Genomic DNA, 19,697 nt, shown 5'->3' with positions numbered 1-19,697 from the left:
CACTCTCTCACACACACTCACTCACACACACTCATTCACTCACTCACTCATTCACCCACTCACTCACACACACACACACACACACACACACTCTCTCTCTCACACACACACACACACACACAAACAGCTGAGCTCTGTCGGGCTGGTGTCAGTGGGTCTGGAGGTGCATGCGGGACATTGTCCACATTCCTCAGGCTGCGGCCGCGGCGTCCCGTAGCAACACAAACCCCCCCCCGTCCTGAGAACCGAGAGAGACGCTGCTGCTACTGACACCAGAACAGCTGAGGAACATGAGAACGTTCTGGAGCCGCAAATGACGGCCTCACGCGTGATGGAGGCGGAGCTTCAGCGGAGGGGGTGTCATGCTGGTGTAGATTGACAGGTGTGAGATGCATTCTAATGAGCTCCTTTCTCTGAGAACACAGAGTGAGAGAGTTTGACAAAAGGCCACCAGATGGACGCACGCATGAGAAACACATTCCTGCACACAAAGAGCCTCTGTTGAGCGTCTGGACGACCAGCACAAACCGCATCAGACCTGAACTCAAACACATACCAATCAAACCCATCAAACGTAGCAGGGGTTGAGCTTTAGATTGTTTTTGACAGATGTATGCATGTTTGAATGTGATTATTCACTTTCTTTCCTTTGGATAAACAGATCCAGTCCGATGCTCTCTAATCAAGTTGCCATTATTTATAAAGTGCTTTGTACAATACAGATTGTGTGAAAGCAGCTTGACAGAGATCAACAGGAAAATAACAGAATCAATGAGGGAAACTCGTACGGCTAGATAAATAGATTCTTGATTGACAATGAAACTCTCTATGGCTCAATCCAGTCAGGAAAATAAAAACAAATTTCAATCATATAGGTCCACTGATATAATGATAAATCACATTTGAATCATGATTTCTGCTTCTCTAGAAAAACCAACAAAATCAGTCAAGAGTTATGAACCTGGCTTTATCCAGCGTTCAGATTAATGTGCTGGATATTTGTGCAAGGTACATGTTGAATTAGAGATTGCCTCATTTGCATATTTAAACAGAAAACATTGAATACAAAAAAGTTTGTAATTCTTAATGTAATCATCTGGGTATGTTAGGAGAGATCTATTAGTTATTTAAAAAAAAAAGTTCCCTGTTCACCCTAGTGAAATATAAATATACTTAAATACATTTATTTCATGCTAAGTATACTACAGATACATTTACATATTTATGTACTTAATAAATGTACCCTGCAATACCAATACTTTTGATATACTAAACTGGTATACTTACAGTCTGCTAAATTGGAACAGCTAATTTAGTACTTAATGCGCTTTAATTGTGCTGAAGTCCAACTAGAGTTACTGAAGTATACTTGATTGTGCTAAGGTGGAACTATTGCAAGTATACTTCAAGTACACTTTAAATATCTTGCATTTAAAGACCGATATTATTCATATCGTATAATATTATGCTTTGGAATGACACCGTCACACTGACGGCCGCTCGTCTCGCTCTCATAGCAGGACCGTGTGAACAGAGACCGTAAATCTGTCCTTAAAGAGCTCCTTAAGGTAATGATGCGGGACCCGTCCTGCTGGAGAGAGAGCGTTTATCAGTGCTGCTGCTGATAGACACGTCTTCAACACTAGTGAAGATGTTCATGAGCGTGTCAGTTCTGCCTCATAAGACTGAGAGTCTGTCGTTTTATAAGACGTGTGGAGGTCGGGTTCAGATTAGGGCTGAATGATATGACAAAATAAAAACATCTGCCCAGTTCAAGATAACAATTTTGATTGATTTATTTATTACCAAATCGCCTATCACAGCTATGCAGATGATACCCAGATTTACCTAGCCTTATCTCCAAATGACTACAGCCCCATTGACTCCCTCTGCCAATGCATTGATGAAATTAACAGTTGGATGTGCGAGAACTTTCTTCAGTTAAACAAGGAAAAAACTGAAGTCATTGCATTTGGAAACAAAGATGAAGTTCTCAAGGTGAATGCATACCTTGACTCTAGGGGTCTAACAACTAAAAATAAAGTCAGGAATCTTGGTGTGATTCTGGTTTTTTAAAATCATTTTCAAAGTTTTTAAATTCCTTGTTTTATTGTTGTGATTATTTTTTTCTTTTCTTTTATGTAAAGCACTTTGAATTACCATTGTGTATGAAATGTGCTATACAAATAAACTTGCCTTGCCTTGCCTATTATTTTTTAACATTCAGCTAGTCAACTTAAACTGCATTTAACCTGATTCAAGTAACATTCTCTTTATTAAAATCTTGCTAAACCATATTTGAGCCAGGAACTATTGCAAGTATACTTCAAGTACACTTTAAATATCTTGCATTTAAAGACCGATATTATTCATATCGTATAATATTATGCTTTGGAATGACACCGTCACACTGACGGCCGCTCGTCTCGCTCTCATAGCAGGACCGTGTGAACAGAGACCGTAAATCTGTCCTTAAAGAGCTCCTTAAGGTAATGATGCGGGACCCGTCCTGCTGGAGAGAGAGCGTTTATCAGTGCTGCTGCTGATAGACACGTCTTCAACACTAGTGAAGATGTTCATGAGCGTGTCAGTTCTGCCTCATAAGACTGAGAGTCTGTCGTTTTATAAGACGTGTGGAGGTCGGGTTCAGATTAGGGCTGAATGATATGACAAAATAAAAACATCTGCCCAGTTCAAGATAACAATTTTGATTGATTTATTTATTACCAAATCGCCTATCACAGCTATGCAGATGATACCCAGATTTAGATTTTCAAATATTGTCCTATCCTAACAAACCATACATCAATGGAAAGATTATTTATTCAGCTTTCAGATGATGCATAAATCTCAATTTCGAAAAATTGACCCTTATGACTGGTTTTGTGCTCCAGGGTCACATATCATAGAATTTTCACAGTGAACTCAGCTGCCAGTGATTATTTTCATGCATGTAAAAACATGGGATCGACTTTTTGATTAAAAAAACAAACAAAAAAACATTTGTGTTTCATGGTAAAAATCCAACCCAAATAAAAATAACTGTTTATACTAAAACGTTCCTTAAGCTTGTCTTCAGACCCAATTATATCATTCTGAATTGTGAACTGACGTGAGAACATGCATTATTAATGCTTTACTGTCGCTCTTCCAGAATATTAAGAATATCCAGAATAGATTCCTGCATAGATTCAGTCTTCCTGGTTTTCTGTAGCTTATATAAACAGATGAGTTTAAACCATCTTCTCTGCACACTGAGGCTAAACTGTACTTTATCTCTGCGTTTGGAGCACAGTTTGTGACTCCGAGGCTGAGATCTGTACTTTGACTGACCGCTGAAGAGATTGTTATAAAAGGCTGATGTTTAGATGGATTTATAAAACATGCCTCGCTAAATGCTAAAACTCTCGGGTTGTTTTGCACTGTAAATAAAACTGATTATTGGAGTATGTTTTACAAGAAAATACTATTTCATTCTTTACTTCAGAATGCTGTGTTTAATTCGATGTCTTGCAGTTTCATTGTAGTTATTTGTGAAAAAAATTCTGAATGAAAATTGTTTCTACTCCAAATTTTTTCACTCTGTGTATTGACAAATTAATTAATTTTAATTTTTTTTTTTTTTTTAAGTTTCGGACAGATTCCCCAAACTACCTTCATGCTCAAGTTACTTGGTTCTGACACATTTTGGCTTCAAAATAATTGTGTACCTACAATAATCATGGAACTTAATTATCAAATGTAAAAATAATTAATTTAGTCTTTTGTAAGCTGCATTCAAGAAAGTCTGAGGGCCGTGAGTCCATCGGTTTCAGTAGTTGCTGCATCAACACACAGATGAACAACATAAATAATAAGAAACCGAATAAGATGAACAGAGTGTTCTCGGTCTGCTCTGCAGTAACTTCATCAGTTTTCACTGAGATCGTCAGTAATTACGCGCTAGAGTGGAATTTCACTAATGAGCGCGGAGCGACACTGTACCTGTGCTGATTGAAATTCATCAGTGAGAAACACAATCGCTGGAGTTCGGCTCTGTGTGACTCTCACGCAGCCGTCAGATTCACCAGCCTGAGTAATTGAGCTGATCTGATTAATACTGCTGGAGGACTGAATGAGCGTTTCTGTCCATCACACACACTACACTCGCACACACACACACACACACACACACACACTCTCTCTCTAATGCCACTGTGATTCATTACTGGGCTCTTCATAATGTCTGAGGAGTTTCATTGGTCTTGAGATCGCTGTGCCTCTGGTGACCCGCGCAACAGCATTCATTTCACAAATGGCTTTTCTATTAGATTGAAGTAGCGAGGAAGATTGGATTGAATTCATCTCAAGTCTGAACACTGGATCAGATTCAAAACATGTTCCAGTCGCGTGAGATGATCTTACACACATGAACATCAACATGGCAGCTCAGATTCGAAGAAATGGCCAGAACACAAGAGAAGTTGACCTGGACTTTACTGAATCACCATTCTGAGAAATTCATCAGCTAATGGCATTCTGGGAAATGAAGTGTTCTGTCATCCTTGTCCATAATTTTGTTTAATATTTAATTTAGTTTATATTTCTTAAGTATATATACATATGCGCAAGATTTTATTTACATTTTTTTTTACACCATTTGCACAGCATTATTTGTATAGTTTTCATTTTGATTTGGTTTGTTTATTTATTTTTATTTCAATTGTAGTTTTTTAGTTTTAGTTCAGTTTTAGTTTCATTTTAGTGCTTCGGCTTAAACATATTTCAGTTATTTGCCAAGGCAGCATTTATCATTTTCATTCATCTGATTTCATTTTTATTTTATTTCAGTTAATTAAAATGTTTTTAATCATTTTAGTTAACTATAATAAGTCAAGGTTTGTTTTTAACTAATTTTGTTGAATTTCAGTTCGTTTTAATACTACTTTCTTAAATCCAAATTGAAATTCTGTATCCTGTTTGTTGTCTCCATTCAAATTGAAATTGAAATTCAAAAATGTATTTTGTAATTCTAAAAATATGTTTGTGTGCAGAGTCAGAAAATTCCAATATTTGCTCAGTGGGATTGATTTCCAGGGACAATTTTTCAGAATTACCTTATTAAATGTATCAGGTTTTTTTTCATGTCAAATACTTAAATTGAACCAGTTGCTTCATTCAGAATATTACAGACTGTTACCAATCAACCTTAACAAAAGCCCTCTTTACACTGCAACGGTGGAACAGAAGCGGCGTCTGGCATTTGTTCATTTATAAAGCTGCTCAGGATTTACAGCCTACACACGCTCACTACAGGGCTGCTGTGTCCTCACTGTTTATTAATGCCGTTGATGCTGTAATAGTGATCATTAATGTGGCCAGTCTCTTTCCTCACATGAGTGTCTCTGATATTGAAGCTGAAGACGAATGAAAGTGTGAATGTCTTCACAGGGATCACATTTACACGGTGGACATCGAGACGGCCAATGCGGAGGAGATCTTCTTCAGTAAGGTGAGTCTGAGGATAGAGTTCTGTCCTGCTCTTAATTACCTGGCAGCAAACGAAGCGAGCGTCTCTCTCTCTCTCTCTAAGAGCTTTATCTCATCAGGAGTCGCTCTCATGCATCACGCAGCGAGGCCCAGATTCATGTGCGGACCTGAGGCTGATTTAGTGATCATTAATGTGGCCAGTCTCTTTCCTCACATGAGTGTCTCTGATATTGAAGCTGAAGACGAATGAAAGTGTGAATGTCTTCACAGGGATCACATTTACACGGTGGACATCGAGACGGCCAATGCGGAGGAGATCTTCTTCAGTAAGGTGAGTCTGAGGATAGAGTTCTGTCCTGCTCTTAATTACCTGGCAGCAAACGAAGCAAGCGTCTCTCTCTCTCTCTAAGAGCTTTATCTCATCAGGAGTCGCTGTCATGCGTCACGCAGCGAGGCCCAGATTCATGTGCTGACCTGAGGCTGATTGATGGAGATCGATCAGAGCGGGATGTAGTTTAATCAGTCATCGGGGCTTGTTTGACCCTCCAGGCCGTGACAGAGAGCTGTAATTGAGTCCAATCTATCGATCTGACATTGATTTTCTGTCGACAGAAGCTGACGTGGAAGTCCAGGCAGGCCGACGTGGACACCTGCAGGATGAAAGGCAAACACAAGGTACAGCTGCGCTGTGATGATGTCACTGAGGAGTGATGATGTCACAGATTAGTGATGATGTCACAGAGTGATGATGTCACAGATGAGTGATGATGTCACCGAGGAGTGATGATGTCATTGATCGCACAGCCCTGCACCCTGAGAAAAATATCTGCTGATTTGCAAAGAAAGGCCTGATATTACATAATTTGATGATGCTGAGTTCAAAAACATCAATAAAATCTTTCAAGTTTTTCACAAAATATAAGAATGATTTTTTCAAATTATATATATGTGTGCCAGCATTAATGCACTTAGTCACAAAAGCAGCCAAATTATAAAAATTTTGGTTTTAATGACAAAAAGTGCAAATTGTATCATTGAAGTTACAATCTGTAAAGGAGTGGGAAATGTTCAGATACTCCATTTCATGTCAAATAACTTTACATAAACACTAGTTTATAAATAAATAAGCTTTTTTCATAAGATCTGTGATTATCTGTGGCTGTTTGCATGCACTACAGAAAATCTGGCTCATATTTGCATAAAAGACCAAATATTACCTAATTTGATGATGATGAGTTCAAAAATATCAATTAAAAACTTTCCATGTACAGTTTTTTCTCTAAATAAGAATCCAGATTTTTCAAATTAATTAACCTGAAGTCAAAAAAAATAAAAAATAAAAAAATAAAAAAACAGTTTTAATGACAAAAAGAAGTATTTAAAATGCTTAATGTAACTTGCAATCTGCAAAGGAGTGTAACAAAATTTCAAATACTTTATTTAATGTCAAAAACTTTACAAACACGTTTAGAATTAAATAAGCTTTTTCCCAATAACATCTATAATTTTATCATCTGTTTGGATGCAGTTAAAGCTCATGTTTGCATTTTCTTCTGTCACTGGCCATAATTCTGACCTCGAAATCAGGAACAGACAAACAAATAATGTCATGCATGTGAAAATTGAACAAATAATTGTAATCTGGCTCAGATTCAGACAGGAATCATGTGTTTGTGGTACAAAGTTGTAAAAGGAAAGATGCTACGAAATGTTTAGTGAGAACGTGTGAGTCTCTCCAGCAAAACAGACACTATTTTTGGAATCCGCAGCCAAAAGCGTTGGATTTTATTCAGCAGAGATGATGTAATGATGGAGGATTGATTAAGTGTACTGCACACAGACGTGTTTCTCGTCTCGTTCCAGGACGAGTGCCATAACTTCATCAAGGTCCTGCTGCAGCAGAGCGACGACTCTCTGTTTGTGTGCGGAACCAACGCCTTCAACCCGTCCTGTCGGACCTACAAGGTAAGGCTGCTGTGTTAGCGTGACCTCTGACCTCTGACCTCAGCCGCACTGCTCATCTGACATCCAAACAGCTGAATGAAAGCGTGGCAGACGCTGATGATGATACAGTGTTGCTGCAGGGTGTTTCACAATGCAGTTTGTGTCAAAGAAGCTTCACAGAAAATAACAGAATCAGTGTTGCAAACTTCATCAAATATGAGACAAACTCCGCTGTGAAGCAGCTCTACTTTGTTTGCATAAAAGACCAAATATTACCTAATTTGATGATGATGAGTTCAAAAATATCAATTAAAAACTTTCCATGTACAGTTTTTTCTCTAAATAAGAATCCAGATTTTTCTAATTAATTAACCTAAAGTCAAAAAAAAAAAAAACAGTTTTAATGACAAAAATAAGTATTTAAAATGCTTAATATAACTTGCAATCTGCAAAGGAGTGTAAAAATTTTTCAAATACTTTATTTAATGTCAAAAACTTTACAAACACGTTTAGAATTAAATAAGCTTTTTCCCAATAACATCTATAATTTTATCATCTGTTTGGATGCAGTTAAAGCTCATGTTTGCATTTTCTTCTGTCACTGGCCATAATTCTGACCTCGAAATCAGGAACAGACAAACAAATAATGTCATGCATGTGAAAATTGAACAAATAATTGTAATCTGGCTCAGATTCAGACAGGAATCATGTGTTTGTGGTACAAAGTTGTAAAAGGAAAGATGCTACGAAATGTTTAGTGAGAACGTGTGAGTCTCTCCAGCAAAACAGACACTATTTTTGGAATCCGCAGCCAAAAGCGTTGGATTTTATTCAGCAGAGATGATGTAATGATGGAGGATTGATTAAGTGTACTGCACACAGACGTGTTTCTCGTCTCGTTCCAGGACGAGTGCCATAACTTCATCAAGGTCCTGCTGCAGCAGAGCGACGACTCTCTGTTTGTGTGCGGAACCAACGCCTTCAACCCGTCCTGTCGGACCTACAAGGTAAGGCTGCTGTGTTAGCGTGACCTCTGACCTCTGACCTCAGCCGCACTGCTCATCTGACATCCAAACAGCTGAATGAAAGCGTGGCAGACGCTGATGATGATACAGTGTTGCTGCAGGGTGTTTCACAATGCAGTTTGTGTCAAAGAAGCTTCACAGAAAATAACAGAATCAGTGTTGCAAACTTCATCAAATATGAGACAAACTCCGCTGTGAAGCAGCTCTACGGAAGACAATAGTGTCGTAATTCAGCTCTAGTCACTTCAGTGTTGTTCAGTTGCAGTGTTGGGGCAATGCATTACAAGTAACGTAATCAGATTACTTTTTTCAAGTAACTAGTAAAGTAACTTTTACTTTTTCAAATAAGTAACTCCAGTTCCTTTGTTTTTCCGTGTATTGACTGACAGCTCTCCTGTCCGCATGTTGAGAGAAATCAGAGACAGAGACTCTTCCTTCAGTCTGAGGTTTATTCATTCACTTCTGATGTGAAAGAACCTTTACAGTTGCCAAAAATATAACTTTGGGTTTTTTTGTTATTAAAAAACAAGTAAGCAAATGCAGCGCAGTGACAAAAAGTAACACAAAAGTAACGTAGCGCAATTAGTTACTTTTGTGTGGAGTAATGCAATATTGTAATGCGTTACTTTTAAAAGCATCTTTCCCCAACACTGTTCAATTAGTCATAGGATTTTTTTAAACTTGCCCTAAACATGCAGGATCCCTGTGTCAGTGTGATCATGTGTTGTCTGACCAGTGATTGGTAAACTGGTTCAGAAATAGTCAACACACTTCGGCTTTGAGTTCACCAGCGTGTTTGTGAGGGAACCCGAAAAAAAGGCTGGTTTTCATGGTGTTTGCTGTGATGGTATTGGCTCTAAATGCTGTTTTCACATTGAGCGGCTGGTTTAGTCTCTGTGTTTTGAGCTTGTTCAGTGTTTTTGCTCAATTTGGCTCCATCATCAGTCAGTGAATCACAGAATGTTACAAGAAAATATCTGAGTTACTTTTTCAAATAAGTAATGCCAGTTACTTTGTTTTTCCGTGTATTGACTGACAGCTCTCCTGTCCGCATGTTGAGAGAAATCAGAGACAGAGACTCTTCCTTCAGTCTGAGGTTTATTCATTCACTTCTGATGTGAAAGAACCTTTACAGTTGCCAAAAATATAACTTTGGTTTTTTTTTGTTATTAAAAAACAAGTAAGAAAATGCAGCGCAGTGACAAAAAGTAACACAAAAGTAACGTAGCGAAATTAGTTACTTTTGTGTGGAGTAATTAGGGCCCGAGCACCGATGGTGTGTTCAGTTATAATCATAGCGCCACCTACTGGCAACAGGAAATTACTTGTTTTACACTAACTTAAACATACAATGTCCGATCTGCCCCAAACTTCACGTTTGATAAAGGGTCCTGGCCAGAACACATCTTAAAGCCAATATTCAAAAATAATCATAGCGCCACCTGCTGGCAACTGGAATTGACTTTGTTTACACTAACTGAAACATGCAATGTCCAATGTGGACCAAACATCACATGTTTAGTAACAATACTGGCCAGAGGACATCTACACATCAATATTCAGTAATAATTATAGCGCCACCTGCTGGCAACAGGAAATGACTTTGTTTGCACTAACTCAAACATACCATGTTCAATCTGCACCAGACTTCACATGTTTGATAAAAGTCTTGGCCTGAAGACATCTATATGCCAACGTCCAGTTATAGTCATAGCGCCACCAGCTGGCAGCAGGAAGTTTGGCGCATATAAATGACTTTGACATATTCCTCTTATATTTACCACTTTAAATGCATATTGCCCACTCGTTGCTCTTTTCCAAAAGCCACCGGGTGGCGGTGAGCCCGGGTGCGAGGGCCCTTTCATCGCTGCTTGCAGCTTTAATGCAATATTGTAATGCGTTACTTTTAAAAGCATCTTTCCCCAACACTGTTCAATTAGTCATAGGATTTTTTTAAACTTGCCCTAAACATGCAGGATCCCTGTGTCAGTGTGATCATGTGTTGTCTGACCAGTGATTGGTAAACTGGTTCAGAAATAGTCAACACACTTCGGCTTTGAGTTCACCAGCGTGTTTGTGAGGGAACCCGAAAAAAAGGCTGGTTTTCATGGTGTTTGCTGTGATGGTATTGGCTCTAAATGCTGTTTTCACATTGAGCGGCTGGTTTAGTCTCTGTGTTTTGAGCTTGTTCAGTGTTTTTGCTCAATTTGGCTCCATCATCAGTCAGTGAATCACAGAATGACCGGAAGAGAGGCGTGTGCGAGATCTTCTGCCAGCCGTCGCTGTCTAATAACTGGCTCGGTCCAGCAGAGAGAGATGCTGAAGCGCGATTGCCAAAAGCACCACTAGCCGCTCACAGATTTTCCCCCGCGGACCGTCAGCCTTTGGAAACCCTCGAGCGGCGCGGTTCTGGCGGCGTAGTGTCCACTCTGACAGCATGTCTGCTTTCCATATCCCTGGTGCGACGGCTCTGAAAAGAGCGTCTGTTTGAGGGCCAAAGTCGTCCCAGATTAATCATCAGTGTACAAATGTTCTCCTGAACGGATGCTCTGATCCACGGCCTCCTCCCGAGAGCCCATCTGCGGCCGCACTCGTGCCCAGCTCCGAGCGCCTCATGCCAGCGTGAGCTGCTGGATATACGGCTGGTGTCCATTACATCAGCTGTTGCCAGGCGGAGCGGGACGAGCTGCATTACTGACAACAGAAGCGGCCCGTAACCTTTGGAAACCCTCGAGCGGCGCGGTTCTGGCGGCGTAGTGTCCACTCTGACAGCATGTCTGCTTTCCATATCCCTGGTGCGACGGCTCTGAAAAGAGCGTCTGTTTGAGGGCCAAAGTCGTCCCAGATTAATCATCAGTGTACAACTGTTCTCCTGAACGGATGCTCTGATCCACGGCCTCCTCCCGAGAGCCCATCTGCGGCCGCACTCGTGCCCAGCTCCGAGCGCCTCATGCCAGCGTGAGCTGCTGGATATACGGCTGCTGTCCATTACATCAGCTGTTGCCAGGCGGAGCGGGGCGAGCTGCATTACTGACAACAGAAGCGGCCCGTAACTATTTCAGAGATGATCGGAGCGCCTGCCATCACATGGCTGTGATAACAACCCATTCTGAATTTGTTCTACCGCGGTATTCGGTGTTACCGGTGGTACACAGTGTTGGGCTATACACGATTACATTACCCATTTAGTTCATTTGGACAAACAATGCGACTTAATGATAATGAACCACAAAGTAAGCATTTGTTTTAAAGTAAGGCAGATGCAAAGATATTAAATAAGTAATATAAATTATACAGAAGTTTATATATTTTTTACTTTTCTTTTATCATACTTTAACTTTTGCACAACGTTTGTCAAGCTATAATTAAACATTTTGATAAATCTTCCTTTTTGACAATTTCATTGAATTTCAGTTCATTTTAAATCTATTCTCTTAAATTCAAATTGCAATTCTGTTATGATACATTTAAGTCAAGTCAGCTTTATTTATATAGCGCCTCAATACAATACAGATTGTGTCAAAGCAGCTTTACAGTGATAAACAGGAAAATAGTTTATCAATAATGCAAGAAGACAATAGTAAACACTCTAAGAACACTAGCTGCTGCATTTTGGACCAGCTGGACTTATTGGTTTATTAAGTGCGCATTTGACATTGAGAGCATAGGTCGTAATTTAGATATATTTTTAATATATCTAAACAAATGCTAGAAACGTGACTTTCAAAGGAAAAATTCCTATCAAATAGCACACCTAGGTTCCTAACTGATGATGAGGAATTAACAGAGCAGCCATCAAGTGTTAGACAGTAGGTTATTACATGCAGAGGTTTTTGGTAGAATAATTAACACCTCTGTATTTTCAGAATTTAGCTGTAGGAAATTACTAGTCATCCAGTTTTTATGTCAACTATGCATTCCGTTAGTTTTGCGAAATGGTATGTTTCATTGGGCCGTGAAGAAATATAGAGCTGAGTATCATCAGCATAACAGTGAAAGCTAACACCGTGTTTCTTGATGGTATCTCCCAAGGGTAACATGTAAAGCGTGAAAAAAAAACGGTCCTAGTACTGAGCCTTGTGGTACTCCATACTGTACTTGTGATCGATATGATATCTCGTCACTCACTGCTACGAATTGTTGACGGTCAGATAAAACAATGCAATTCCACTAATGCCAACATAATTTTGTAGTCTGCTCAAAAGAATGTTGTGGTCGATAGTGTCGAACGCAGCGCTAAGATCCAGTAGCCCTTATAGAGAAAAAAAACATTTTGTCAGATGTGAATGAGAATTAAATCAGCTTTCGAGTAGATAATACATTATGCATTGCCTTAAACAGCATTTCATGGCATTTATTTTTTCCCGACTGATTTATGACTGTTGAACCTGTTGAATAAACCAGCTTTAATCAGCATTTGTACTGAAGGTGTTAATTTGCTGCCGCAGTCTCTCTGTTCAGTGACTAATTATGAGATTTTTTGCTTTAGATTATTACATGGTCACATTTATTTCTATAGTGCTTTATACAATGCAGTTTGTTTCAAAGAAGCTTCATGGAAGAGATCTTTCTGCACACATGACATGCGGGACAAATATAAATATCGTTGCCCACAAATTAAGAATTCATTCCTTTGTTGTGGTAAATCATTGCTAAGTTATATAGTAATTTGTCTCATTTTAATTATGTCAAAATGAGGGAATTAATTAGTACAGCGTGGCCATGATCTAATCAAACGAGGGAACGAATCGAGTCGGAGGAAGGAATTCTCAATTTGTGGCTGCAATAAATATATCTTTGTCATGTGCAGCTCCGTACGTCACCTATCTGGTTTTTGTCAATAAATGTTCTGTTTAATATAAGTGAGTTTATCATTGTACTGTTCTATTGTTGTAAGAATAATAACGAATCCAGCATTTTCAAGCATTGGTTTTGTTCAAAGAAAGGCAAAGATGTGAAGATGTGACGTTAAAGATCAGAGTAAATGCTGTATTTGACAGGTATATGATCTTGTAAACTGTGTGGTGTAATTGCTAATATTGATGCTGTCACGAGTTTATTAATCGGTGAAATTCCTGGTTTGTTCTTCCTCCCTGTCGTGCTGCGGAGCGGGAATACCCTGACATTCCTGATCCGTGTTTGTTTCAGTGTATTTCCAGAGGAATGTTAATTGGGTTCCTGATACGTCACATGTGAGCGCGTTCGACTCCTGATTGACCCTTCTTCAGATTCGCCACGATAGAAATAGCAAGCGAAATGAGCGGCTGGCGTGAGCGGCTGGTCTTGGCAGGCATCAGAGAGGAAGAGCTTTAAAAATAACACCACGACGTGTGTGAAAGTCTCAGACGCTGAAGGTTAGGGTGGGTTTGACCTCTGACCTCTGACCATTCCCTTCATTCCTGCAGATGGACAGTCTGGATGCCGTGGGCGATGAGATCAGCGGAATGGCTCGCTGCCCATACGACGCCAAACACGCCAACGTGGCCCTGTTCGCCGGTAAGACACCGCCGTCACGTCTGAAACACTTCCATAATGAACGTCTGTCAGAAGAATGTGGGAATACGGCCGGAGCAACAGTCGCTCCCTGTTTCTGGGAAGAGCGTTTGCTGGCAGCGACTCGTGTGCGGCCCCTCTGGAAACACATGAAACTATTGTGCTGCGGTTAGAGAGCATCTCTGGGAGTCCCTCCCCGAAACACAGCAGCAAAAATAACCCTGGAGATGGAAAACCCGCATGACTCATTCCTCCATTAGCGGCCGTAAAACCTTCCAGTCGCAGGCCAGAGAAAGTTCTGCCTTCCCAGCGCTCGTGCGGCTAAAATAACGCCATTATACACAGCAAAAAATCATGTTTCCAAGTTAAAAACGAAGATATTTTACATAAAAAATCTACTTCAAAATGTCATGTCAATCAATCAATGCGTTACTTGCCATTTCTTTGTAATTATTTGTGCAATTTACTGGCTATTTCTAAGAGAAAATCCTAAAATTTTCAAGAAAATGAATTCAGGAAAATTAGACAGCATAAAATACAGCAGGGAATATGGTTAATTATAAATGCATACATTTAATATAACATAATTAGATATAAGGATCACAGAGTGTTGTATTTGTAGTTGAGAGTTTGTTTGTTTTTTGTATAGATGTTGGATTCATTTTGAAGTGTTTAAACGCTGTTGTTTTCTGCTGTAGATGGGAAGTTATACTCGGCCACGGTCACGGACTTCCTGGCGATCGATGCGGTGATCTACCGCAGTCTGGGTGACAGTGCCACCCTCAGGACGGTCAAACACGACTCTAAATGGCTGAAAGGTGAGGTGATTTTACCGACAGAAACACGACCTGCCGTCACGTCCGCTGATCCCGTCAGAGATGAGCTCATCCGGTCAACTCTAGGACTGTTTCATCACTCTTCAAACTTCATCACATTATACTATGATTCTAATTCACGCTGAGATGTTTTGATATCTGAGCTCACAATTGCTCTTGTTGATTTCAGAGCCATATTTCATCCAGGCGGTCAACTATGGCGAGTTCATCTACTTCTTCTTTCGGGAAATCGCCATGGAGTACAACAGCATGGGGAAGGTACGGGAAAAACATCTAGCGTGTTTTCCTGCTTCAGCGCCGCAGACAGGAAGTGGGCGTAAGAAATATGTGAGGGTTTTTAAGAGATCTAGGGCACGGCCTGTCAGGACGCAGGTACTAAAAATAACACAAACAACGAACGACGGACGAACGACGGGCCCTAAATAGTCCAGAATTGACTTCCTGGTCTGTGAGTGTTGTGAGTGCATGACAAAGGCTCATTGTTGCGAGTTCAGAGGCAGAAGATGTGAGATTTGAGAGGCTGATTCAGTGAGGAGTAATTACAGCCTGAGCGTCTCCAGTGAATGTGAGTCTCTCCAGTTACTGTACGGACCAACCTGCCAGATTACTGTAATTACCCTCATACTCCACTAACGGCTCTCCAATTACAGCAACATCTATGACAGCGCTGTCAGCAGGAGGAATATGTCACATCACATTTGTTTCTATAGCGCTTTATACAATACAGAATCAACAGAACAGAATCAGTGATCTATGAATCAATGATTCAAACTCAAATGTCAGCTGTAAAGCAGCTCAATTGTGTCGTCATTCAGATCAAGTTTTGTTCTCATCTGATCGCGTCAGTGCAGTTACATCGATAATATTACTGACTATTAATTAAGGCTAGGTATTGAGACAAATTTCATGATTAGATTTTGATTCACAAGCTTGTAATTTGATTCCTGGATTCATTTGGATACAAAAAATCTCTCAACTAATGCTGTAAACTATACAATAAACCCTGTCACTATATTAAAAAGATTTATAAGCATTTAAATTGCACAGAAGGCAGTTTTTATTATAAAAATGTATTACGTAATATAATGTATTATAATATGACATGACATTATTGATCTCAAGCTGATTTACTGACGTCTTTCTGCGGTTAAATCACTGATTGATCGATTACATGATTCATGATTGATTTCAGTGAGTTGCTCTGATTCTTCTGATGTTCGTTCATGTTTATTTGCTGCTATAACTAGTAGTAAAGAGGATCTGACACCACACATTAAAGAGCCACAAAAACACATTTATTGATTGAATAGTTGACAGAATTTGAAAGCTGAGACTTTGTTTCATATCAAAAGTAGCTAAGATTATTGTGGTTATTGGATGGCAGGAGCTACAAATAATGTTCAGAGAAGTTTTGTTCGCGCATCAACTGAAAAAAGCACACATTTATTCTTTGGATTTAAGAATCGATATTGGTTCATCAAAATGAGAATCGATTCAAATCAAGAAATCAATGTTTTCAACCCAGCCCTATTATTGTCTTTTAAACCAGCAAAGGTGACTCCATCAGGGACAGAAATGCAGAATCCAGGCTCAGTTTAATTCTCCTGAAGCGTTTCTAGTGTTTTTGAGAGCGTGACGTGTATGTAGGACGTGTTTAACGTGTCTCTCCGATCAGGTGGTGTTTCCGCGAGTGGCTCGCGTGTGTAAGAACGACCGTGGCGGCTCTCAGCGAGTGCTGGAGAAACAGTGGACTTCTTTCCTGAAGACGCGCCTCAACTGCTCCATCCCTGGAGACTCGCACTTCTACTTCAGCATCCTGCAGGCCGTCACCGACGTCATCCACATCAGCGGCCGCGACGTGGTCATGGCCACCTTCTCCACGCCGTACAACAGGTACAGAGAATAGCAGGTCAGCATTGAGCTCCAGCAGGCCGCTGGGAAATGTGAGATTCCCGTGATGATGGGAAGGCGACACACAATGCGGGTGTGTTAGTTAGAGCTTCTGACCCACGGCTCTTCTGCCTCACTGAGATTCACAGTTCATAAGATCACAATCCAACCTTGTGTGCCGCTCGTGTCCGAGCAGGAGTGTTTCACAGTTGTGTTATTTTGCTGAAAGCGTGTCTCCGTGTGTTACAGTATCCCGGGATCAGCCGTCTGCGCTTATGACATGGCGGAGATCTCGGCGGCCTTCACCGGACGCTTCAAAGAGCAGAAGTCACCAGATTCCACCTGGACCCCCGTCCCCGAGGAGAAGGTGCCCAGACCCAGGTATCCATCCCATACGCTTCCATTGGGTCTCTACTTACAGTCCAGCTCTCAGTCATTCTCCTCATTCACCGGCGAGACACTGCAGACCAAACCAGTGTTTCATGCACTTTTCAGTCTATTTCGCTTCCATATCAAGTCTCTTCTTTCAGACTAGTGGAGAGAAAATATCCAAAACACACGTTTAAGTGTTTATTGTATTGCACTTTATCTATTTGCATCTGTAGATTTCAATCTTTAAAGAGTTTATTCTCTTACAAACAGCAAACTTTACAGTTTTATTTCTCTCTATATTCTGAAGGTTTCTCTTACAAACAGCAAACTTTACAGTTTTATTCCTCTCTATATTCTGAAGGTTTGTTCATATTTCATTCACACTGATTTATACAACATTTTACTCCTGAAAATATGGTGAAAATGTGTTTGCGTTCTGTCTGCTGACAGTATTTTCTGATTTATGGAGCGATAAAGAGAGAAACCCAAAAACCTTTAACTCTAATATGACAAGAAAATAAAACAAGAATTTTGAACCTGAAGAATTTTGAATATTTATCCAATATTGCATGCAAATCGGTGCATATTTAATTATATAATGTCTAATTTGCATATTTAAACAACTTGTAATACAACACAGCTGTCTTAATGTACTGTGATTGATCAAATGGGGAAGTATGGTGAGATCGATTAAAGTATTTACCTTGTTCACCTGTGCTGTCTTGCAGCTCAAACCAGCATTACTAGTTCTGAAACCATAATGCAGTCAGCAAACATGGAACTCTGACTTATAGAAAATAATTCAACATCTGACAACCAATCAGAATCAAGTATTCAACATGTTCTGGGATAATCAACATAAATGCATGCATTCATTTATAGTCTCAAAGTTATTTAACTTATTAAAATAATAATTAAAGTTAGATTTTATTTCGTTTAATTTTTAAATAACTAATTAATTAAATTAACTACTAAAAATTTAATTAATTAAATATTAAATTTTATTTTATTATTTTATTTTTAATTAATTATTTTATATTTGATTGTATTTTCTTTAAACGTGTTTGTATCTGTTACGTGCACACAAGTGTTTGCGAGCACGTAAGCTGATTAAATCATCTCACAGGAGCGTTTTTACAAAGCGAAGATCTGCTTCCATATGGCTCGTCTTTGTGTAATGATCGGCGGGACTATCGCCTGCGCTGATTAACATAAAATGATGTGTTTGTGTGAAATGAGGTCAAGTGTTAATGAGAGCGACCATGCCAACCGCGTCTCTGTGTAATTCTGTTTCCTCTGTGGTGGGAATAAAGCAATGCATTTCCCATTCAGCAGCAGCGCAGAACCATAAACCTGACTTCAGCCAACATATCTGTCGCAGCTGAGATTCATTACAGTGCTTTAAGCTTGTTGTCGTGATTGTAGCATTGAGATGTTCATATCACTGATGCAGTAGATAGAGATGCTTGATGTTCCGCTGTCGTCTTCAGGCCAGGCGTCTGCGCAGGATCTTCCTCTGGAGAGAAATTCAAAGTGTCCAACGAGTTCCCGGATGAAACGCTGAACTTCATCAAGCTTCACCCGCTGATGGATGAAGCCGTTCCTTCCATCGCCAATCGGCCGTGGTTCCTCAAGACGATGGTCCGGTGAGTCGAGTCGGGTCAGAGGTCCTTCTGCATCATGCATGGAGATTATTGTCATGCAATTAAATAATCGAGTCCATCTTCATAAGCGCTGCTCATTTTCATGGATGAATCGAGTCATTTGCATTGAATTCAGACATGAAACCTGAGCGATTCATGAGATCTTTCAATCAGCTCAACCCTGAAGGAAAGATGACGTTTCTTCCTTATAAAAGCACAGTGAAAGACTGCTGCCTGTTTTGCTATAATGAAATGAATTATGAGAGAATCATCTGTTTCTAGCAGAACGAGACTCTTTGAAGCGACGTCTGGTTTCAGTCTGATAAGTTTGTTCATTTGGGTTTGAGTGAATGTGCCCCAGTAAAACCGAGTTATTGAAAACACATTTGCTGAAGAAGCGTCTGTATCTGTTTCTCTCGTCTTCAAAGACTCCACAGATTTGGAAAGTGTATAATTTATTTGTCTTCTTATTTCCATCTTGCCAGTTTTAATTAGCCTGAAAATGTATTTGCATACGGATTTGGAAATTATACATACATTTGATTAAGACTGAGATGAGCTGCTAATTGGACCAGCAGTCGCCAGATAACGCTTTAATTCCTTTAGCGAGTCTGAAAATCAATGGAAATTCATTGTAATAGAATTCCTTAATCTAGTCTTAGTCCTGTATCAAATTCCTTTTTAGTTTTTGTCATATTTACTCAACCTGTCCTGTTTTTTTTTGTTTAGTCAAGTTTTAGTTGACTAAAAGTCTGGGAATTTTAGTCTAGTTTTAGTCATGCTGCATAATGGTTAACTTAATCACAATTATTTTGCTCAAAATTATAATTGCGATTTCTGATCATGATTGTTGTCGTTTGAGAAATTACATCAGACATCTGGCAACACCAAGCATGAAAACATTTTTTTCATGAAAACAGTTTTTTTTTCTTTTAAGAAAATAGGCAAGGCAAGGCAAGGCAAGGCAAGTTTATTTGTATAGCACATTTCATACACAATGGTAATTCAAAGTGCTTTACATAAAA

General features: G+C 39.6%; 1 protein-coding gene across 1 annotated transcript in view; it reads left to right on the top strand.

Annotated features, from left to right (window-relative positions):
- sema6a (sema domain, transmembrane domain (TM), and cytoplasmic domain, (semaphorin) 6A) overlaps positions 1–19,697 on the top strand; it is a 75,913-nt gene that overhangs the window by 31,828 nt on the left and 24,388 nt on the right. The window contains exons 4-12 of the mRNA XM_016538359.1: positions 5,431–5,491; positions 6,082–6,144; positions 7,333–7,434; positions 13,844–13,934; positions 14,630–14,749; positions 14,937–15,025; positions 16,443–16,660; positions 16,907–17,038; positions 18,520–18,675. Of these exons, the coding sequence (XP_016393845.1) occupies positions 5,431–5,491; positions 6,082–6,144; positions 7,333–7,434; positions 13,844–13,934; positions 14,630–14,749; positions 14,937–15,025; positions 16,443–16,660; positions 16,907–17,038; positions 18,520–18,675 (1,032 nt within the window). The remainder of the gene's footprint in view (positions 1–5,430; positions 5,492–6,081; positions 6,145–7,332; positions 7,435–13,843; positions 13,935–14,629; positions 14,750–14,936; positions 15,026–16,442; positions 16,661–16,906; positions 17,039–18,519; positions 18,676–19,697) is intronic.

This window comes from Sinocyclocheilus rhinocerous, unplaced genomic scaffold (assembly GCF_001515625.1).
Source record: "Sinocyclocheilus rhinocerous isolate Xijiao unplaced genomic scaffold, SAMN03320098_v1.1 scaffold1931, whole genome shotgun sequence".
NCBI lineage: Eukaryota > Metazoa > Chordata > Actinopteri > Cypriniformes > Cyprinidae > Sinocyclocheilus > Sinocyclocheilus rhinocerous.
Note: the sequence above shows the minus strand (reverse complement) of the source record. Positions and strands in the feature narration are given on the sequence as shown.